Here is a 23538-nt window from a genome sequence, read left to right as displayed (position 1 = left end):
AAATTTTAAATACGGTGACATGGCTGAAGTTAAATTTTTAACTGGATTGTGACTTTGGGGTCCTGAACCATCTCTGAAGCTTGTTGCTCTCTTCTGAGATTTATTTGTGAATATCTTGCTCATGGCCACTAATATTAGAGCTTATATGGTGTCAGAGACAGTTTTTGGGCATGACCGCCAAGGTCCCAGAAGAACAGGGAAACGGGGGGAAGGTTGCCCATTCCCTGCTCCAGGAGAGCCTGGAGATTTCAGTCACAAAACCCACATTACTGAGTTTTTCAGCAGATTCATTCTCATCTATGAGGCTCTTCCTTAGCCTGTGGAGACTGGCTGTGAGCATGGCAGTGATTTGGTTCTGGAGGTTTTTGGCTGCTGGGACTCTCTTGGAGTGGTGGTGGACTCACCTGCCCCCATCAGGGTGCCCGGGATGAAGTCAGCCTGGTGCAGGGTCTGGAGACACCTCTACAGCTTGTTGCTCTCTTCACGAGTTTTGAATTTAGATATTCTGGAAGGGATCGTAGGGAATAAAGAGAGTTGTTTTAGCAGGGAAATAGGTAGAATAAGAGTGTTGTCTTTATTTCTCTATTTTCTATTCATTACAGTTCTGATGTCAGAAATCCTCTCAGGGCCTGAGGATATGATGACCCATACATGTCTTGAATGTGGGAGCTTGGGTTGGTTCCCCAACAGTAATGACACTGCCATGTGCAATCCTTGGCGCCCTGGCAGCAGCAACAACATATGTGCTTTCTCATTGTCACAAGAGGCTTTTCTCACCAAGGTCAATGGCTGTGACCTTCATAATCTGCTGGCCTTTGTAGCTAAAGAATGTGATCATCAGAACTACCTGGAGCCAAAGGACTTTCTGGCCCTCTATCAGTAAGTGTCGCCAGGATTTTATTACCTTGAGGTGTAAATTATAAGTAAGCAAATTTACTTTTCACATTTTTACAACGTGTGTGTGTGTGTGTGTGTGTGTGTGTGTGTGTGTGTGTGTGTGTGGTTTGTTTGCATCTTTGTTTCCTAGCAGGTTGGCAACTTTTGAAAATAATCATGTAGTAGTTGGCTTACAACAGTGGTTTTTGGAATCATCTGGGAATCTTTTAAAAATTCCGATGCTTATGCCAAATCCCAAACAGATTAAATCAGAATCTCAGTATGGATCCTGGGCACTGATAATTTTTTTTAAAGCTCTCAGTGATCACTCTGCAGACAACATTGAAAATGTGGACTCTGTTTTATTCATAGTGCTTTCGTTTGTATCTCAGTTTATGTAGTTGAAATAAATTTTAAGAATAGACAATGATTCTCCCAAATTCCTTTACATCTCAGTTTGCATTTTGAATGACCTGGAAGACTTGTGAAAGCAGAAAATCTTATTTCTTCTGAGATAAGCCCAGGAATTGGCATATCAGACAATTTCCCCCGTTTACCATTACAATGATGTGGCTCATCCCTCCCTTCCACCTTCCTTCTCTGTTCTTTCCCAACAGTGGCAGGAAGGGCAGTTCATGCTCATGGGACAAGTGTCAGGAGCTGAAGGATGAGGGAGGAAGCATTGGTATATTTCCCCACTTCCAAGTAACTGTACAAGCCAGCATTTTATGTCTATTCTATATGTGCCTGTAACCTCTTCTTCCTACCAGATTGCTTACTTCCTTTAACCCTTTCTACTTCAAATTCAGAATTCAAATTGTGAGTTTCAACAGAAAAAGTGCAGGGGCACATGGGACTCGACCAGTCTGTAGCCAAGAGCCATTCCCCTGGCCAGCTCACAGCAATGGACAGATGAAGGAACAAGGGAATGGAAAAACTGAGACTCAAGCCCAGACTGATCGGCAGTCGGTTCATTTCTCTCTCCTCCCCCCGTAGTCCGATCTCTCCCTTTACTGCATGATCATTGTCGTAGTTTTGGTCGTATTCCCATTCATCGTAGTTCCATCATCCTAGCCTCCTCATAGACCTCAAAGTTCTCTACTTCATTATATCTTCTTCCTTGTCTCGTCATAGTCTCATAGTCCTCTTCTCGCAGTCATTATCATCATCTGGTCCTCCTTCTAGTCCTCCACAGACCCTCTAATCCTCAAAGACCTAAAAGTCCCAAAATCCCACAGACTCAGTTCTCATCCTCTCTCTAGACATCGACTTTATAGGCCCCTCTTAGCCTTTACAGAACAGCTATAGAGAGATCATGAGGGGTGGGGATACACAAAGGTGGAACTGAACATTATCATAACAACAAACAGATGTGAAGCCACTCCTTCAGATGAACTCAAGGACAAAATCTCATCTGAGTGTTCAGCACTCCAGATTACTAGGAGATCCGCTCAAGGATGGGATTCCATCCAGGGTGTATTGCTTTCTCCTTTCCTCAGCTAGTAATCCATTTAACCAATCCTAGTAAATTTACTTCTTAAATATTTCTAATCATTTTGTATGAACACAGTAAGAGATATATTAAGTTTAAAAGTTGGTTCTTCCTGGGAACATCTCACTAAACATCCCAGACCACAGTCCTCAGGTCAGGTTATTCCTAACCCCAACAGTGTCCTTATTCAGTTCCTTCTTTTTTAGGTCCTAACAGAGTTTGCCCCATGACCATGCTCTTAACTTAGCGTACTTATGGTGCTTAGCTTGTCCTCTTTTGATGCCCGGGTAGCTCACAGCCTGCCCTGGGTCCATCCAGTTCTCTTCGTCGGGACCCTGCTTTTGGAGTGCTAGGAACTAAGGGCAACTGAGGCTTAAGTTGAGAAAATATGGATGCCCAGGAGTAAATATTATTTTGGAGTCAGTTAACTCCCATGTTACAAAGCATAGCATCAACTGTCTTCCTGTGTCTATAAAAAAAAAGACATTGCTAAATAAACCATGCAAATGACATAAAGGAAAGAGAAAAGCAATATAGGATTATTAGTGCTTGATGGAATTGGGTGTGCCTCAGGAGCACTGTTGTGGGAGTGGCTCAATAAACCTAAGCTCCCTGCCGGGGTGTGAGGACAACTCGATATTATCCAATAAGAGTCATCACTGGGTAGATTTCTTGTGTACCCAAGTGGATCTTGGATTTTTTAGTTTTTCCACAAAACTGTTTTATGAATGGTGTTTAGCTGAAATGATGCTGTTAAAAATTCATTTGCCGGGAATTGTATGGGCTCAGTGATACTTCAAGGCTCCTTCAAGGAGCTTAATCACCATTTCAGGAATTGAATTTCTGAGTTTCAGAAAACCAGTTTTCCAACAAACTCTTAGAAGACACTTGTAACTGGAACATTTGGTTCATTTTATTCAGTTATTTTGCCCTTTCTATTTGGAGTCAAAGTGTGTTTCAGATGTTTAAGTCAAGAACTTAGCCCCTGTGCTGGGTGGGTAGTGCAGGGTCCCGGGGCATAAAACTTGCATGTGAACAGACTTCCGTCCAGTCCCTGGTGCTGCATGGTCCCTCAGAGATCTCCAGGAGTGGCCCCTAAGCACTACCTGTGTTGGCACCACTCCATCCAAAATAAGAATTTGTCTCACTGGTTTGGTTTGACGAGAAAATTTTAGAGAGAAAAAATATTTCTTACTATATAGGTAAAGGTAAAGGCCCTCCCGTTGATCGTCGATTTGCTCGAGCGGGCCCAGTAACGTCTCCATTGGAGACTTTGTTGTTACTGTGTCTGGCATATCGAATACTCTCGGTAGCTTGCCGGGCTCTCCGAGAGGGGCGGAGGAATCGAACTCGGGTCGGCCATGTTGGCCGCTTGTAAGGCGAACGCCCTACCGCTGTGCTATCGGTCCAGTCCTCTTACTATATATCATATAGTAATATGTCAAGCATATATATCATGCTATAATTATTATGTCTTGTTCAGATAATACAAATTAGTTTATTTTGAGGGTGCGTTGGTTTGATGGGGCAAGAGAGGGAGGAGTGTCAGGAGTACTCAGAGGCAATTCTTGATTCTGTGAACCATGTGGTTCTGAGGATCAAACCCAGGCCTCGTGCATACAAAATACACATCCAGCCTATTCAGTTATCACTCCAGTCCCTGAAAATTTAGTATTAATTACCTTTCTCACAGAGGTGATTAAATGGTAAGGGACTTGCCAGTTTATTCTGCTCTTCAATATAAGTGTTACATTTAAAGCTATGTTAGCATCTCAAAGGTGGTGACAATGCAGTTTTTCTGGGAGCCATCATCCTCGAACTGTTTGATCCATCTATGTCTGATTGGGGGTCATTCACAGTTGCTGCTTGACATTTGATAAAGAAGACAGAAAAGATAAACCTGAAGAGATGTCGAAATGCCGAAGAAAGAGGTACCGAAGTAAAGAGCAGAACAAATGCATAAGCCTGGAGAGAGCCTTGTGGTGGTCTGATCGGCAAAGTGTTGGAGTTCTGAATTCTCTGTGTGTTTTGGGAGGGGAGGGAGGGGTTGTGGGGGGGATGTTGGTAGGAATGGGAATGCTTCAGGGTTAGAAGTGAAGAAGTTAAGAAGTTAAGTCAGCCTTGAAGTTAAGAAGAGCTTAGCTGGAGGCAGGGGTCCTATTCAATGACTGGCGGTTCAAAGCACATGCCTTGTAAGTGTGAATCTCTGAGTTTGATTCCTGCCACATCATTCATGTGCCAGGCATGGCAGCTTTGTTGTCTGGGACCTCCTGCAACACAACGGAACACATGATCTCTGGTAAACAGCCAGTTTTATATCATATCACCCTCCAGGTCAGGAACCCTGCAAAGGGAAGAATGCCTGCTGCCTGGTTTGGGTCTGCCCCGCCCCAGTCCCAAGAAACTGAGCATCATACTGGAGTCCTGTTTGTTAGGAAGCAGTACTAAAAAGTCACTATGTCTCCCTCTCCCCAGGTGAGGACCCTGTGGAGCAGGCAGCCATGCTTTATTTCACTTCTTATCTCACATTGACGTCCTTACTCAGCTACCTACAGAACAACTCAAAGATACATCTCCAAACTTTTTAAGCCACAGCAGGAAAGCAAAGCAGAACCCCACCATGCTGAGTGAGCATAGTGACTCTCTGATAAGGATTTTATTTATTTATTTATTTATTTATTTTGGCTTTTTGGGTCACACCTAGCGATACACAGGAATTACTCCTGGCTTTGCACTCAGGAATCTCTCCTGGCGGTGCTCAGGGGACCATATGGGATGCTGGGAATTGAACCCGGGTTGCCTGCGTGCAAGGCAAACACCCTATCCGCTGTGCCATCACTCCAGCCCCCTCTGATAAGGACTTTAGAGAGAAAATGTTGAGGATGTTTAAGGAGCTCACACACACACAAAAAAAGTAATAGACAGCCAATAAAACACAGCATATGAGAGCAGGAATGAGAAAATTAAAAGCAGAAATGACAAAACTAAAGAGTTTGGTGTGTCACTGTCCTCCTGTCCTCATCGATTTCCTCGAGCGGACCCAGTAACGTCTCCATTTTGAGACTTGTTGTTACTGTGTTTGGCATATCAAATACCTCATGGGGAACTTGCCAGGCTTTGCCGTGCAGGCAAGATACTCTTGATAGCTTGCCGGGCTCTCCGAGAGGGGCGAAGGTAGTGAAATAAAATACTCGCTGGAAGGTCTCAGGATTAGAGTAACAGAAGTGAGTATAAAATCATTGAACTCCAAGATGAGATGCAGAAAACCTCCAGAGAAGAGCAGATAATAAGGAGCAAAGTCTCAACATAAATAAATAGAAGACAACAGAACTCCAGGATGAATTCAGAAGGAACATCATAAGACTCATCCAGGTCCTAGAAAACCAGGAAGGAAATTCAGGTGAAGCATTCGTCAAAGAAATCATTACCAAGAAGTTTCCAGAGTTGAGGAGCACATACACCAAGATTCAAGAGGCCCAAAATGTTCCAGATAAAAGAGACCCAAGTGAAAACACTTCCAGACCCATCATAATCAGAGTGACAACAGCCAAAGATACAGCTCGAGCACTGGGAGCAGGAAGATCAATAAAGGAATATTGTGTGTGTGTGTGTGTGTGTGTGTGTGTGTGTGTGTGTGTGGTGTGTGCATACTTATGTATGTAAACATCTATGTAAAATCTATTGAGACATCCGCTGCTGCTGCCACGTAAGCTAATCCACAGGCCTTGTTCCAGAGACTCAAATAAATCTAGAAAGAGATCAACTAGCTGTAAAAATTTCTTGGACACTTGTTCCTTCCTGAGAGCTCCAGGGGTATCTCAGAGGCGCTGGGGCCAGTTCCCATCCGAACAAAAACCCCCACTGGAAGCTGTTCCCACACCCCAAAGCTTCCAGCATGCCTCTGGTAAGACTACCCATTAAATATTCCGGATTTTCTGGAGCGACATCTCCAAACTCTACGACACTGACATCCCAGGAGTAGTAGCACACCAGATTGGATGGGATGTAATCTAGAAGGCAACCAGTCTCAACCAACAAAAACATGATCACGGAAGACTTAACTTGCAACAACAGCTTAGTAAATGCTCAGACAAGGACCTAATGTCCCCATGGTGAGATATGAAAATTTTCACAAAGTTTCTTTATGGAAATATTTCTTGGTCATTCTGTTAGTCATTTAGTAGTAATAAGCAATATAAAATTATTGTGGGCCTGCTAGGAGGACAAGCTTGAGGGGTGTTTGGGAAGATTGAGGCAGTATGGAGGGAGGGTGACAGTGATGGTGGAATTAGTGTTGGAATATTTACTGCCATATTGATGTCGGTGGGCCCCACGGGTGACTTATGTGAAGCGGGGAGGAGAAAGACAGTCACTTTCTCCCCACCCTCCTCTGACACTCGGGACCCAGGGTTGCTGGGTTCTTGTCTCGCCTCGCAGAAAGGAATTTCAGGAGTAGACAAGCAGTGAAGTAAATAGATTTTATTTGGAGGATTTTTAGGTATGAAGGGAGGGAGAGAGAGTGAGAGAGTAAAGTTAGACACGAAAGCATGAAAGTACACATCTCAAGAGGGGAGATGCGGGCGACACATGTGCTCGGGAACCACATGTGCTCGGCCACGTGGGCACAAGCAGCACAAGGGCTCGGGCAGCAAATGCCCGCGCTTCCTTTGTTCAAGGTGGCCTTTATAGAGTTTCTCCAACCTGCCCCCACGTGGGGCTTCTTCCCAGGTACAAGTCTGTTGCTAAGGAGGTTACCAGGGAGGATGGGAGTGGTGGTGGTCTTCTTTGAAATTCCTTTCCTGGCCTTTTGTTCCTAGAGGAGCTTCTTTGGGTCTGTTGCTGGAGCCAGGTGAGGGTCTTATCAAGCCTTAGTTCCTGTTTTGCTATTTTCTGCAGGGCTGGCTTTTGTCATTGCCTCGGGAAGGGGCCCTCCCTTTCTACCTGCCTACATCAATATCATCATGAACAACTTTGTAAACCACGTTTAAATAAAATGTGTGTGTGGTGGGGGAGGGAATTAATACCCTTAAAGAACTCATGGTTTAATGGGTTGATACTGTTTTTTTTCCTTTCTTTCTGTTTTCATTCCTACCTCTTTCCCTCCCTTCCTTCCTTCCTTCCTTCCTTCCTTCCTTCCTTCCTTCCTTTTTTCCTGTCTTTATTTCTTTTTTTGTTTCTTTCTTTCTCTTCTTTCGTTTTTTGGGGCCACACCTGTTGGTACTTGGGATCACTCCTGGCATGAGGTGGACCATAGGCAGTGCCAGGGATCGAACCAGTCAGCCACCTGCAAGGCAAGTACCGTACCCACCATATTATCCCTCTACCTCCTCTAGTTTCTCACTTAACTTTTAAAAGAACCTTTATTTTTTTGGTCAGTTGTAGTTGTTTCCCTTAAATATATTGTTTCCTGTTTGGGGATGATATGAGATCTGCTTTTTCTCATGTTGCATTAATATTTTTTATATTGATCCGTAGATCTGAGCATCTGGTTTCATTTCTAGTAAGAAATGAACCCATTTTTCTTGGTCCTGAGTCAGCGTTTTCTCCGGGCTGGGCCTCTTCATTCTCTGAAGGAAGGAGCTGATGGCAGAACAGTTGAGCTGGGGCCAGGCCGGCTGCCGAGAAGCACCTGGGCTCTCCAAGTAGGACTAAAATGTTTTGCTTTGTTTTAAAAAAAGAAATCCCAGGGCTCCTCTGTTTCAACTTTTCAATGAGTAATTGGTAGTTCAAGAAAGTACTGAAGACATCGTCCTTCTTTTCTGTTCGTTTTCTAATCTCATTTCGATCTTTATTTCCTGCTGTTTACTTTGAGTTCAGTTTCTTCTTTTGCTAATTCACTGAGGTGTAATTAAACTTTTATTTGAAATCTGTTTTTGGTTTTGTTTTGTTTTTTTAAAATAAAGATATTGATCCCTTAGCCCAATTTTTGAAATGCTAAAGATATATTGGAGGATCTAAACACTGATGTAAAAGAACTGAGAAGCTAAGGGGTGAGGATTGAGTTTTGAAGTGTCCTTTTAATTTACATACAATCAAAACACTATACATACAGAAAGGGATTTGCATCCTATTGACACAATGTTCATTACTCTTTTGTCATGATCTGTGATAACATGGAACCAATTAAACAGTGGTTCTTTGCCAAGTTTTTGTTTTACCTTTGACTACAGTAAAAGCAAGTGTGATGAATGAACAATCAGTGTTACAGCTGGCTACGAGCAGGACTTTGTAATAAGAGTCTTGAAATCTTTAGTTAAAGTCTTTGGTTTTCACCACCAAACTAGAGTTGAAAGTGTTTCAGTTACTGGGCAGTTTTCTTTTGATGTATCTTATTCACTTAGGAAAAAAGACAGAAGCTCCTTTGGTTGAGGAAAAATTATTTTTTGCTGTAATTAGCAGCTTGGGAATTTGCAGTTTGCTTTGGGTCATAAATTAAATTAATTTCATTATGAACTTTATAATATAAGGTAAAGGTAAAGGCCCTCCCGTTGATCGTCTATTTGCTCGAGCGGGCCCAGTAACGTCTCCATCGGAGACTTTGTTGTTACTGTGTCTGGCATATCGAATACTCTCGGTAGCTTGCCGGGCTCTCCGAGAGGGGCCGAGGAATCGAACTCGGGTCGGCCATGTTGGCCGCTTGTAAGGCGAACGCCCTACCCGCTGTGCTATCGCGGAGCGGTAGCACAGCAGGTAGGGTGTTTGCCTTGCACGCAGCCAACATGGCAGACCCGAGTTCGATTCCTCCGCCCCTCTCGGAGAGCCTGGCAAGCTACCGAGAGTATCTCACCCACACGGCAGAGCCTGGCAAGCTACCCGGGACGTATTCGATATGCCAGACACAGTGACAACAAAGTCTCCAATGGAGACGTTACTGGGCCCGCTCGAGCAAATCGATGAACAACGGGAGGGCCTTTACCTTTATAATATAATTATATATTATATAAATAATATTATATAATATATTATCACTGTTACTGTGACAGTGATAATATATAATCACTGTCGCTGTCATCCTGTTGTTCATCGATTTCCTCAAGCAGGCACCAGTAACGCCTCCTTCGTCCTACCCTGAGATTTTAGCAAGTGCCACATTCGAGGCTCTTTCAGGGTCAGGGGAATGAGACCCATCATTGTTACTGGGTTTTGGCATATTGAATGTGCCACAGGGGGTTTGCCAGACTCTGACATGCGGGCAGAATACTCTGGGTAGCCTGCCGGGTTCTCCAAGAGTAAGAACTAGATAATAAGAGGTTGCGCCACCGAGAATGCAGCTGTGAACTTCCAGGAGCTGGGTTTTATAGTCTCTGGGTCTTGGCTGTAGATGGGATAACACGGGTGCCCGGGACAATTGGTGGGTGTAACGCCTATCTACTGGAAGATGAGGGATCTGGGTGGAGGAGGCCCAGTCCCGATCCGAGCAGGCATGGAGATCTCAGCCCCGGGTCCCGCATGCCTGGGTTCCTCTGCCGGTTCCTTCATGCGTGAGGCTCGTTCAAACGTGTAGAAAGTGGTCTTAAGCATGGCTGTGGCGGGTTTCCGGAGGTCTTCAGCTGCCAGGGCTCTGCTCACGGCAAGGAGGGAAACTCAACCCGCCCCCCTACAAGGGGCCCTGGTGAGGACAGCCAGGCGCAGGGGCAGGAGACTGCGCTGTTCTCTTCCAGGAGCTGGGTTTTATATTATTTATTTATTATATATATATTTATATATTTGGGCTGGAGCGATAGCACAGTGGTAGGGCGTTTGCCTTGTGCGCAGCCGGCCCAGCCAAGCCAGGTTCAATTCCTCCGCCCCTCTCAGAGGGTATCTCGCCTACTGAGAGTATCTCGCCCGCACGGCAGAGCCTGGCAAGCTACCCATGACGTATTTGATATGCCATACACGGTAACAACAAGTCTCATGATGGAGACGTTACTGGGCCCACTCGAGCAAATCAATGAACAACGGGAGAACCTTGACTGACCAATATATTTATATTTATATAAATATATAATATAATTATAACTTTATAATCCCAGCCACAGCCATGCTGAGACCACTCTCCACATGCTCGGACGAGCCTCACACATGAAGGAACCAGCAGAGGAACCCAGGTGTGCGGGACCTGGGGCTGAGATCTCCAAGCCTGCTCGGTTCGGGACTGGGCCTCCTCTACCCAGATCCCCCATCTTCTAGTAGCTAGACAATTACACCCACCAACTGCCATGTAACCCCATCAACGGTCAGGATCCAGGTACTATAAAACCAAGTTCTTCCTCTCTGGTTCTCATTCTCAGAGAACCCAGCAGGCTACTGAGAGTATCCTGCCCGCATATATGCCTGACTGGGAACACCTGTAAAGGTGATTAGAGGCTGCCCCAAAAGCCTCCATTCCTCTCAGAGAGCCTGGCAAGCTACTGAGAGTATCCCACCCACACGGCAGAGCCTGGCAAGCTACCCGTGACGTACTCAATATGCCAAAAACAGTAACAATGATGGTCCTCATTTCCCTGACCCTGACAGAGCCCCCAATATGCCATCGGGCTACACTAGCACGTGACAGGGAAGAATGGAGATGTTACTGGCACCCGCTCAAGCAACTCTATGAACAGCGGGTTGAGAGTGATAGTGATAGTGATCAGCTTTATGTATTCCCAGTTACAGCATAAGAATAGTCTCAGGTACATCTGTCAGATAGATAAGCCTGTTCTTGCTTCTATTCAAGCATCCAGTGTCTCTTCTGGAATAAGGTTATGTTTAAAAAATTTAAAGAGTCAATGAGTGTATTGATTGAAAATGGCATTTGTTAAGAAAATATACCTGAAATGAAAATGAAGACTTTTTTTGGTAAAATGCTCCTTTTTCATCCTCCATTCTCCACGAAGGAATTTTAGGTTGGTGCACAGACGTCCCCATGAGCAGATGCCTGTGGGCTAGTCTTGAAGCTGTTTTCTTTGTGGTTTGCCTCTCGTCCGCTGGGGAGCCTGGCCCCTTTCATTTTCATTCTTTGCCAGCTGCAGTGCTTTTGAACCCAGAACCCCCGTGCTCCCACCACCCATACTCCACATTCCAGCCGTGTGATTTCATGGCACCAGGCATTTCTCCCCTGCAATGCTGTCAGGCTGCCTGCTGGCTCTTGCAGGGGGAACCGCCAGCAACATAAACTCACCACCGAAGAGCAGGACACTTTCTGTATATTTTTAAGACAGAAGAATCATGTAGGGGATGTATTTCCGTTTTTTTAATAGCTCCTTAAAAATTGAGCGAAATATTTTTTCGTTGTTCTTATTTCTTGGTAACATCATTCCCTCCGCACAGATGCACAGAATTGTAGGAACTGATGAAATTAGATCACGGCTCTTCCCTTTCGGCTGGACACGCATCTTTTTTTTCCCCACAGTTTGTTCTCGAGTGCTTTTCTCTCCTAGTTGTCTCAGGAATTAGTCTCTCCTTTTCTCCGGGGGAGTAATTCCTTAGTTTGAGCATGGAGGAATTTATGTGCAAATCTTCATATCCTTATTTTCAGCATCATATTCTCCTGTTCTGCAGGGTCCTTTCCTTGACCGTAAACCTCATCATCCTGGGTTAAGTATTTCTGTATGATTTTTCTCCTCTCTTCCATTTATTAAGTTCAGTGCTTGTTTTTCTGCTTTGCTTTCTCTCTTCATCATCAGTCCCTAAAGCCCATTAATCATCTGTTACCTCACTGAAAGCGCCTGTGCTTATTCCCATGTCAGGAACCCAAAGCTGGGTGAGGCTCCAAAATCCAGAAAGAACCTCACTGACGCAGTTATATTTTGCTAACCCCCACCCCCACCTCTCTCTCCGCTCTCTGCCTCAGTTCTTTTCTTTCACATAGTTAACCTCTCTCTCTCTCTCTCTCTCTCTCTCTCTCTCTCTCTCTCTCTCTTTTTCTCTCTGTCTGTCTCTCCCCACCGCCCCACCCAACCTGGTTGCTGCTGTTGTTGAGTGAAGTGCATGGTTGTAGTGTTCCCACATGTACCCGCAGTGCTTGCTGGGGTTAGCACACTTGCAGTGTTTGAGCACAAGCTCCCTGTGTCATGATGCGCATCCCCATTCTGTGCTGGGGATTGCCTTGGGTTGACACATGTGCCAATGGAGTTCACACTTCCAAGATGCTCACACATCTTTAGTTGTGCTGCTCGGACACGCCTGGTTGTGAACTAGAGATCACACACTTTGCAGATGGGGGCCCACATGCCAGAACCCCCCGGTGCTTGTGGGGATGGCACCAGGATTAAACTCGTGGCCTTATACTACCTGCAAGGTAGGTGCTGTGACACACAGAACCGTCCTCTACAATTTTAATGACTGGGGGGTTAGTCATTTGAAAGCCTGTTGGAAGGAGAAGGGTAAAGTGAGTTTATACTTTTTTCTGTTACGTAAAGAAAAAAATTTTATATTCTCAGAGTCAGAAATCTTTTTGTTCTCCTAAATTCATTCTCCTAAATGGATGAGGTGTGATTCTATACTATGGAACCATGGAGTAGCTTTCTAGTTTAGGTTTGTCATCTCTGGAATAGAGAAGAAAATAGTAGATATGGATTCAGCATGGAGCAAGAGTAGAGAAACTGTCATTTGTTAAGAAAAAAATCTAAATAGCCTTTGTACTTTGTAATTAACCCTTAGGAGCTAAGCATAGTTCTAATGAAGAAGACTCACTCATGTCACTTTTTAAAAGGTCTATTTTTATGGAGGTATTTTATTGGCAAAATGGCGAGTGTACATCATAGTAATCAAATATATATGTATGTATATGTGTGTATATATGTATATATGTGCATGTGGATATACACAGGCACATATATATTACATTATAAAAGGGTTCCCACCAGTTAAGTAACAGCCATTACCTCACTTATTTCTTTGTGTGCTACTCTCTTAGCAAATTTCATTTGTGTAATGTTACCAACTATGCAGTCACCATGATTTACATTTATATACCAATATTAATTGCTATGCAGTTTCCTAAATGAGAGGATCCAATATTATAAATATGTCTGTTCTCTCCAAAGCAATGTACAGGCTCAATGGAGTCCTAATTTAAAAAAACAGAAACAAAAACTTTAATTTTTTTCCCTCCTGGAATTAGACAAAATGATTTTAAAATATATTGAGAAGTGTAAATATCTAAGAATAATTAAGATACTCTTGAAGAACCTAGAAAGATTTTCTCCCCCAAATCCTAAGACTTCTTTAAAAGGTAATTGTAAAGCTAGTATAGAGATTGATAAATAGAGCAGTGAACCAATAAAGACCAGATACAAACCTAAATATAAAGAGATACCTCATTTACAGTAGAAGTGACATTTCAGAACAGAAAAAGAACCTTTTTTTTTCCAATAAAGGTTGTTGGAACAAGTTAGTATCCATTTAAGGAAGGGGCAGGTTCTGTAGCAATAGCACACAGGTAGGGGGTTTGCCTTGCACGCGGCCAACCCAGGTTTGAATCCCAGCATCCCATATGGTTCCCTGAGCACCACCAGGAGTAATTCCTGAGTGCATGAGCCAGGCAGGAGTAACCCCTGTGCATTGCCGGGTGTGACCCAAAAAGCAAAAAAAAAAAAAAGGGGGGGGAAGGGACAAGAAAAGAAATTGGACAACTCCTTTGCATTACACCATAGCCAAAAGCCCAGTTAGAAACTGACTTACATGTGAAAGATAAAATTCTAAAATATGCATATGTATGTACATATATAGACTTTATATGTATAAACACCTATCTTCATGACCTCAGGGAACTTCAGTTTCTTTAGTGACTTAAAACCTTTTGTCACAAATTATACATTTGATAAAATTAAAAACATCTTAGGATCCAGAGCTGTAGTATAGCAGGTAGTGAGCTTGCCTTGTGCATGGCCCCCGCTAGCTTATATATAAATTCCAAATTATATATAAATTCTTAAATCAACAAAGGACAATCCCATATGAGAAAAGTAAGCCAAATTAACTTGAATAAGCTCTGTACAGAAGAAAAGATAAAAATGCCTATAATCTAGTAGTTGTCCTATAAGTTGGTATTATTTATGTTTTATTATTTATGTGACATCTTATTATCTCATTCCTACTTTGGACAAACTGGCAGGCTACCGAATGTAGCCTGCCCACACGGCAGAGTCTGGCAAACTCCCCGTGGCGTCCCCAATATGCCAAATACCAGTAACAATGATGGGTCTCACTCTCCTAAAGAGCCTTGAATATAATCTCAGGGCTAGGATGAAGGAGACGTTACTGGGACCTGCTCGAGGCAATCGACGAATAACAGGATGGTTTGTGACCACTTGTGATTTGTGATTTAAAATGATAATAAGCACCGCAGAGTGCAGGGGTTAAGGTGCTTTCTTAGGATGTAGCTGATCACACAGTTCTATCACTAGTACCACACATTTTCCCAGCACTGCTGGGTGTGTTCTCAAAAGCCAAAATAATAAATTCAAAATGAATTTTAAAATTAATAATGTGAGGGAATCTGGGGACTCTGGTAGAGAAAAGTTGACACTGGTGGCGGGATCAATGATGCAACATTGTATGTCAAAACCCAACTATGAATAACTTCTTAACTCATAGTCTCTGTCACTGTCACTGTGAGTGGGTCCGGTAACATTGTGAGACTTGTTGTTACTGTGTTTGGCATATCGAATACCTCACGGGGAGCTTGCCAGGCTGTGTGGGCAAGATACTCTTGGTAGCTTGCCAGACTCTCCGAGAGGGGCAGAGGAGTCGAACTCGGATCAGCCAGGTTGGCCACGTGCAAGGCAAATGCCCTACTGCTGTGCTATCGCTCCAGCCTCTAGCATAGTACTATAATAAAATTTGGGGGGAAAATTAATAGTGTCATTTTTTTTTTGACAGAACTCTGTACTTACCCTTAGTAATATTTAGTTTTGGTTTTTCACTAAAAAATACAAAATCAGTTAAGGAAAAATTACATGTTTTACCCTGTATTTCATTTTCTTCTGCAGTTCCTATTATAACTTCAATATTAGAAACTATAACATAATCATGACTTTTTAAAAAAATGTTTTTCTAACTTAAAATTGTACAGAATTTAAAACTCATTTTTGAAGAAATAAAGGACCAAGTATGATTTATCAAAAGTAAAAGAATATTGGGCGCTGGAGCCATAGCACAGCAGGTAGGGCATTTGCCTTGCACGCAGCCAACCCAGGTTCGATTCCCGGCATCCCATCTGGTCCCTTGAACATCGCCAGAGGTAATTCCTGTGTGCAAAGCCAGAAGTATCCCCTGTGCATCGCCAGGTGTGTGTGACCCAAAAAGAAAAAAAAAAAAAGGATATTGGGCATTTGGTGATGGTAAGGTGAGATAATTATATACATCAATTATATATACATTATATATACATTATATATATTTTACTGAAATATATAAAAGCTAAATAACCTTCTCAAGATGTATCACTAGAAGTAAAATGTGCATTTCTCAGATTCCACCCTAAGAAGGACACTAAATTATAACATTAGCAATTATTTTCAAAATAAAATGAAGTAAATAGCATTTATTTATAGTAAATTTTCCCCTAATGCTATCGTCTTCACATTGTAAGTGTGCAGCAAATGAAGTCACAGAGAAACCCTTGGGGGCCCATATTTTCTAGTGCAATTTGATTCTGCCTGAAGACTTTCTCACTGACCACCAGAACCACAATCATCCTGTCCTCTGAGGAATTCCTGCCTGTTCACTACTATTTATCTTCTGAAACTGGCCATAATCATGTTGCCATGTTGCACTCTTTTCACAAATCTCTCTTCCATCACCAGTTAGGTTACATTTTCATGGGGTTGCAGACCTTTTCTTCTATGTCTCTGTATTTGTATGCTTTTGAGTGGAGAGGGGGGGGAATGCTCTATTCTGCCCTTCAGTGCTCCTAACATTGTGCTTTTCACAGAGTGAGCATAAAAATAAATGCACACGAATGATGACTGTCAGATTGTTTAATAGTTTTAAGCCATTGCAGCAAGAGCGGTAGTACCATAGGTAAGGTGCTTATCTTACCTGACTCAAGTCAAGTCAGGCACAGGCCTGACTCAAGTTCAATTTCTGGCATTGCTTATGGACCCCCAAGCATGGCCCGGATTAATTCCTGAGTGCAGAGCCAGGAGTAGCACATGACCATCACCAGATTCGGCCCCAAAGCAGACAGACAGTCTTAAACTCTTAAGATTAGCCATCTTGGTTGTGGCAGTGTGGCAATGGATTTATGGATTCCACCTCGAAAGTCAGCATGTTTGTTTGTCTTTTTCCAGAAAGATGCCATGACACGAATATTCTCTGGCATTCAGCCTACCGGAATCCCGCACTTAGGCAACTACCTGGGAGCCATTGAGAGCTGGGTGAGACTGCAGGAGGAGCATAGCTCTGTACTCTATAGCATCGTTGACCTGCACTCCATCACCATCGCCCAGGACCCAGCTGTTCTCCGGCAGAGCATCTTGGACATGACTGCTGTTCTTCTGGCTTGTGGCATAAACCCAGAGAAATGCATCCTCTTCCAACAATCTCAGGTCAGAGACTCAGATTGGAACTGAGCAGTTTAATTTTCAGATTGTTTCAAGAAAAATAAAAGAGATTTATAGCTCCTATTTCTGATTCTTTTTAAAAAATTGTTCGAGTGACTCACCAAATATGATTGTTTCATTTATATGCTTTCCCTTTATTCAGATGATCCAGTATCATTATAATGCAGTTCTGTTTCTCAACTTGTCCTTCGCTATACTTGGTTAATTTATAATGCATCCTATACCCAAAAGCTGTGTTTCATCAGGACTTCTAACCCTGGAATTGTCTTTCACTCTTGGGTTGAACACAGACTGATCACGCTGGTGATTGAGGATAGATTTTAGTGACCATGGTTTTTGGTCTTGTTTTTTTAATTTTATTTTATTAAAGCACGTGATTGCAAAGTTATTCGTAGTTGAGGTTTAGAAATGCAGTGTTCTAGCACTGATCTTACCACCAGTGAGTGGCCAGTGGTTTTACATTATTCTACTAATGTTTTATTAGGTATTGCATTTGGAAGGTATATTGGATAATTCCCTTTGTTCATTCTTTGTATAATAAATTTTTGTGAAGATTTGAAAAAAAAACTAGCTGGAAAATTGGAAGGCCTTGAGTCAAAGCCAAAGTAAGGCTTCAGAACCAAGCCAAAATGTTTGAGTCATATCTTCACTATGAATGAATCAGTTTACTCTTGGACAGGCAGAGATATTGGATCAGAGATATTTAAGAGACTCCCCTGAGAAGAAAAAATTTTAACTAGATCATCCCCTCTTCTATATCTGCTTAGCCTTATAGCAATTGTTTTGTTAGACATTGCATTAACATGTTATGGCAAAAGTTAAGATGTAACCCGGTGTAACATGTGTTATACATGTAAATATCTCTTTCCTTGATCATAGACTACTGTCATTGTTTTTATATACTTTTACTAGCTATAGAACTTAGTAGTGCAACAATTTAAAAACATGTAATAAGTGAAGAGTATCTTATTAAAATATAAATGCTATATTAACTTAAACTTGTTGCCAACCTGGAGATAAAATAATAGCAATTAATGATTAAAATGACCATATAGGCAATTCAGGGCTGGAGCGATAGCACAGCGGGTAGGGCGTTCGCCTTACAAGCAGCCAACATGGCCGACTCGAGTTCGATTCCTCCGCCCCTCCCGGAGAGCCCGGCAAGCTACCGAGAGTATTCGATATGCCAGACACAGTAACAACAAAGTCTCCAATGGAGACGTTACTGGGCCCGCTCGAGCAAATCGACAATCAACGGGAGGGCCTTTACCTTTACCTTTATATAGGCAATTCACCTCAATTTCCTTCTGCACAGTTGAAGCCATCACTTATACTTGAACTTCAGAATTCAATCTTGGGTAGATATGATTGCTCTAATGTATTTATTTATAGTGAACAAACATCTGCCTCCCTAAAAATTTCCCTTCTTCTTTAACGTCTGCTTTCTAAAAATAACACAACAGATCCACTTTCACATCCCCATGATTGCTCTTTGAATATGCGAAGATGTGTCTTATGCAACATCCATATCCTGTAATTTCTTACTCATCCTTTCTTATGGCCAACAGGTATTCTGCAACATCACCTTCTTGGTTGTCTTCTGAAGTATACTCATCTTCTCTCTGAAATGGGTGTGCCTCTCATGTTTCTGTTACAGTGATTATTCAGACTCTTCACATCCATCTATAATATTATAAACCTGGTCATCATTAGAACCTCCTTTGACATCACCAAATGAATTTTCCAAAGCACATCTTCATTCCATGTAATCTGCTCTTGTTTTTTTATTTTTTGGGGGGGGAGGGTCACACCCAGCGATGCTCAGGGGTTACTCCTGGCTCATGGCACTCAGAAATTACTCCTGGCGGTGCTCAGGGGACCAAATGGGATGCTGGGAATAGAATCTGTGTTGGCCGCGTGCAAGAGAAACACCCTACCCGCTGTGCTATCACTCCAGCCCCTGCTCTTGTTTTTTGATCCTTATGCGATACCATAAAAATGCTGTTTGCTTATTACATATTTCCATACTGTGAATAGGGAAAAATTCTCTTGTCCACAAAGTAAAACCACTCACTATAATTTTCCAAGTGACCTTTAAAGTGAAAGGCTTACTTACAACCACATCCAGTGTTAACTTTGACTCATACCCCCAGGAATAGTTGTTGGGCAGTTACCTCCGAAGCATCTAAAATTGGCAGATAAAATTGTTATGTTATTTTTATTATATTTTATTACTCAGTGTAGCAGCTGAAAGAGTAGCCTATAATATGGGAGACTTTGTAACAAGTTTCTTAAAAATAAGGAATTATTGTACAGTGGCTAAGGCTTTGCACAAAGTTGACCTGGGTTCAATCCCCTGTTCCCAATATGGTCCTCCAAGCCCCACCAAGAGTGATCCATGAGCACAGAGCCAGGAGTAAGCTCTAGTAACACCAGAAACAACAAAACAAAAACATTAAAAAGAGGGATTCTAAAATCATCTTTTCTCTGATTTTCTGTGGTGACAATCTCATTATTTTTTTTTGTAATGTGATTAAAAGTGTTAAATTTTGTAGTTTTAATGAACAAAGTTACTGTATACCTTCACCACTACCACAGTGCTCTAGACCCTCTATAAACTCATTAATTCTTTTTTTTTATTCTTTTAAAAAAATTGTTTTTTGTGGCTGGAGCCATAGCACAGTGGATAGGGTGTTTGCCTTGCATGCGGCCAACCTGGGTTCGATTCCCAGCATCCCATATGGTCACCCTGTGCATCTCCGGGTATAACCCAAAAAGCAAAAAAAAAAAAAAAACATTGTTTTTCATTTAAATTTTTTTTTAATTAAATTGCCAAAAGATATACAGTTACAAAGTTGTTCATCGTTGAGCTCAGTCATAGAGTGTTCTAAAGTGTTCTAGCATCTGACCCTTCACCCATGCACATTTTCTACCACCAATGTCCCCAGTTTCCGTCCGGCCTGCCTGCCCCTCCCCACCTGCACAGCCTTCCTCTATGACAGATACTTTCCTTCTCTCTCTCTCTATTTTCCTTTTAGGCGCTGTGGCTTGCAATACTGTCACTGAAAGGGTAACGTGCATATCACGTTTCTACCTTTCAGCATTCAGGTTTTGTCCAGACTGATCTTTTCCAACTATCATTGCCATAGAGTCATTGATTCTTTTTAAATCATGCTTAATTTTTGTCGAATCACAGTGAGACATGAAGTCCCATAGTCACTCATCATTGGGTTTCAGTCATATCATTCTCCAGAATCCATCCCTTCACCAGTGTACATTTCCCACCACCAATGTCCCCAGTTTCCCTCTCCACCTCACCTTCTGCCTGCCTCTTTTCTTCTTCTTTCTCTCTCTCTTTCCCTTTTTCTCCCCCCCCCCTTTCCTTCTGAGTACTATGGTTTGCAATACAGATACTGAAAAGTTATGTATATCACTTTACCTACTTTCAACACTCAGTTCTTCTCCAGAGTGATTTTTTTTTTCTTTTTTGTAATGCTAAGTGGTTACTCCTGGCTCTGCACTCAGGAATTACTCCTGGCGATGCTCAGGACCTTATGGGATGCCAGGGATTGAACCTGGGTCATCCTTGTGCAAGGCATACACCCTGCCCACTGTACTGTTGTGCCAGTCCCCAGAGTGATCATTTCTAACTGTTATTACCCTACTGGTCCCTTCTGTATCATAACTGCCCTTCCTGTCATTGGTTCTTCAAGTGGTTGTAGGTCCAGGTTAGAGTGTAAAGGTAGTAGTAACCTTATTGTAGCTCTAAACTGTCCCAGAAGGGGGGCTTTGTGGGCCGTCCCCCACGCCCCACCGAGGTCGCCAGCTGCCCCCCACGAGCGGCTCTCCGGCACGGCCACGACTCCAGGGCACAGAAACCAATCTCTTAACTAGCTAACTTTTAATAGAAATTCTTCCAGGGTCAATAAGTAAAATAGCAGAAATTCAAAGGCCGCGCAACATCATTTTATTCTTAAACCAAGTTGTAGAAAGCAAATCATTTCACAACGCTGTTTCAGCATATCTGATTGTGGGGGGTGGGTCGTAAACTCTAAACAATAATTGTGCATCTTCTATCGAAACAATCTATCTAGTCAAAGTAGATAGAGTATTAACTAGAACTCATCTGCCTCACAAGAATTGGGAGGGGTGGGAGGTGGGGGTCTATTGGGGTTCGGGGTTAAAAATAAGTATTGGTAAAGGGAAATGTGTTTGATATTTATATGACTGAGACCTAAACCCGAAAGCTCTGTAACTTTTCCCACAGTGATTCAATAAATAAATAAATAATTTAAAAAAAAAAACTGTCCCAGGATTCTCTCTCCCATCCCTGATTGCAACTTCCTTGGGGAATTTTGTCCAAAATTTTGAGGGAGGTATTGGAGGAGATAGTGCAGCGGGTATGGCATTAGCCTTACACTTGGCTGACCTGGGTTTGATCCCCAGCATCCCATATGGTCCCCCAAGCCTACCAGGAGTGATTCTTGAGTGTACTCCCAAACACCTCCGGGTGTAGCCCCAAAACAAAAAGACAAGCAAAAAAATCCTTAGGGAAACCAGCGTTCATATCAACCAGCATTCCACAACTTTCCCCACAAAAACAATATGACAGACTCTCCCAGGTATCTTTCTGCTTTCAAGACATGTTTGGTCTGAGTATTTCTTTCTTCTTTGACTTGAGCAACTTTCCCTTTTTATAAATGTAATAAATAACACTTTTAATATGCAGTTAGATAGAATAGTACACCATGCCTCTGCTTTTTATTTGCTTTATGTGATTTGTCTCATCTATGTTATTTTTGTGGTTGAAATAATTTTTTATTTCAATTTTTTTTTTTTAACATACCCAGCACACTTACTGGTTTACTCTTAACTCTATATTCAGACATCACTCCTGGGGATGGAATCGGGATCAGTAATATTCAAGGCAAGCGCCTTTATCCCTATACTATATACAGTATCTCTGGTCCTGTTGTTGAAATATTACAAAGCAGATGCCATGTATTATGCCATTTCACTCCCTAAATATTTTAATATGCCTCTCGATTAAGGAAACGTCCTTATGTAACATTTCCTCAACTGGCTACAATACTATCATCATACATAGCAAAATTAATGATAATTCCATATTATCATTTAATGTCTAGTTCATATGCAAATTATACTCATTCTCCTTAAGAGATCTTTTATAATTGACTTGCTCGAATTCATCTAAGGGCCACACATCACAGTTGACTATGAATCTTAAGTCTCCTTTTTTCACGCCTTTTATTTTAATGATGGGGTTTGATTTCAATTCCCTGCAGTCCTTCTGCACTAAAAAAAAGTTTAAAGAAATTGATTTTGTTTTTGTTTTTGTTTTGGGCTCATACCAAGTGATGCTCAAGGATTACTCCTGGCTCTGTACCTAGGAATTACTCCTGGTAGGACCCGGGGACCATCTGGGTGCCAAGGCTCAAGACTGGTCAGTCACACACAAGACAGCTACCCTGACCACTACAATTCCAATTTTGATTTTTTTTTTTATGCATTTGTTTTAATCCCTCCCCTTTTGTATGCGTTTAGTATATGGGTCATGTTGTGGTGTTTTTTTTCGCTGTAAAATTATTTATTTTGTACAGCTCAACAGCCTTTATTTGATGTTGCTTTCTCTTTTCACTAATCTACATTGGCATTTAAGTGGATAGACTATAATACAACAAAGTGATTCATCACCATTTTTTTATTATTTGAATAAAAATAAAAATGGAATTTGCCCAGAGGAAATCTCACAAGGAATATTAGATTTTAATCCTTTATAATAAGCAGGAAGCTTCAGGTTTTTGTGGAAGGAACAGAAGTTCTTCATTTAGCTTGAAACTGTGAAGGCATGCAATGGCTTTTGTTCTTAGCACCATTCTCCAAATAAAGCTCACTCAGATTCGACTGGTCTTCCTGAAACAGTAAATCATTTTATTTTTTATTTATTTATTTTTTGGGGGTCACACCCGGCCATGCACAGGGGTTTCCCTGGCTCGAGTTACTCCTGGCGGTGCACAAGGGACCATATGGGATGCTGGGAATTGAACCCGGGTCAGCCGCGTGCAAGGCAAATGCCCTACCCACTATGCGATCTCTCTAGCCCCCAGTTAATCATTTAAAACCTGGCCCATATTTGTTCTAGTAGATGAAAAAAAAAATCATCATGAAATGTTTTTTCTTAAACATAAACCAGTAATTAAGTACTACAACCTGTATCTGTACTACGTCCTGTGCCATCTTCAATCTGTGGGAACTGGAAAGAAAATAATCATGGCACTTACAGATCAGAAAGACAACCATGGGAAATCATGTTTATTAGAAAAGTAATATATTTTAAATGTGTAGGATTTTCTACACTTTTCGTGTCTTACCGCTCATGCATTCGGTATTACCATTCTTTCATAATGAATGCATTAGGCATGAGTAGATTAGGTAGGTGAGAAAGTGTACTTAAGACCAATTCTTAGAGGTACCCAGTGGCCTGTTCAGGTGGCATTGTTTTTCCCTATAAGGCACCACTTTGGTAGAAAGTGGGAAGACGTAATATTGGAGAGAAACCCCACGCTTTTGTTTCAGGGCCTGATTGATGGGCCTGATCACCAAGTTGACCTCACA

The 23538-nt window shown here is 42.1% G+C and overlaps 1 protein-coding gene across 1 annotated transcript in view; it reads left to right on the top strand.

The window, feature by feature from the left end:
• WARS2 (tryptophanyl tRNA synthetase 2, mitochondrial) overlaps positions 1–23538 on the top strand; it is a 111404-nt gene that overhangs the window by 45261 nt on the left and 42605 nt on the right. The window contains exon 2 of the mRNA XM_056123784.1: positions 16630–16887. Coding sequence (XP_055979759.1) covers positions 16639–16887 — 249 coding nt within the window. The 5' untranslated portion in view covers positions 16630–16638. The remainder of the gene's footprint in view (positions 1–16629; positions 16888–23538) is intronic.

This window comes from Sorex fumeus, unplaced genomic scaffold, assembly GCF_029834395.1.
Source record: "Sorex fumeus unplaced genomic scaffold, SorFum_2.1 ptg000001l, whole genome shotgun sequence".
In the NCBI taxonomy this organism is placed as follows: domain Eukaryota; kingdom Metazoa; phylum Chordata; class Mammalia; order Eulipotyphla; family Soricidae; genus Sorex; species Sorex fumeus.
Note: the sequence above shows the minus strand (reverse complement) of the source record. Positions and strands in the feature narration are given on the sequence as shown.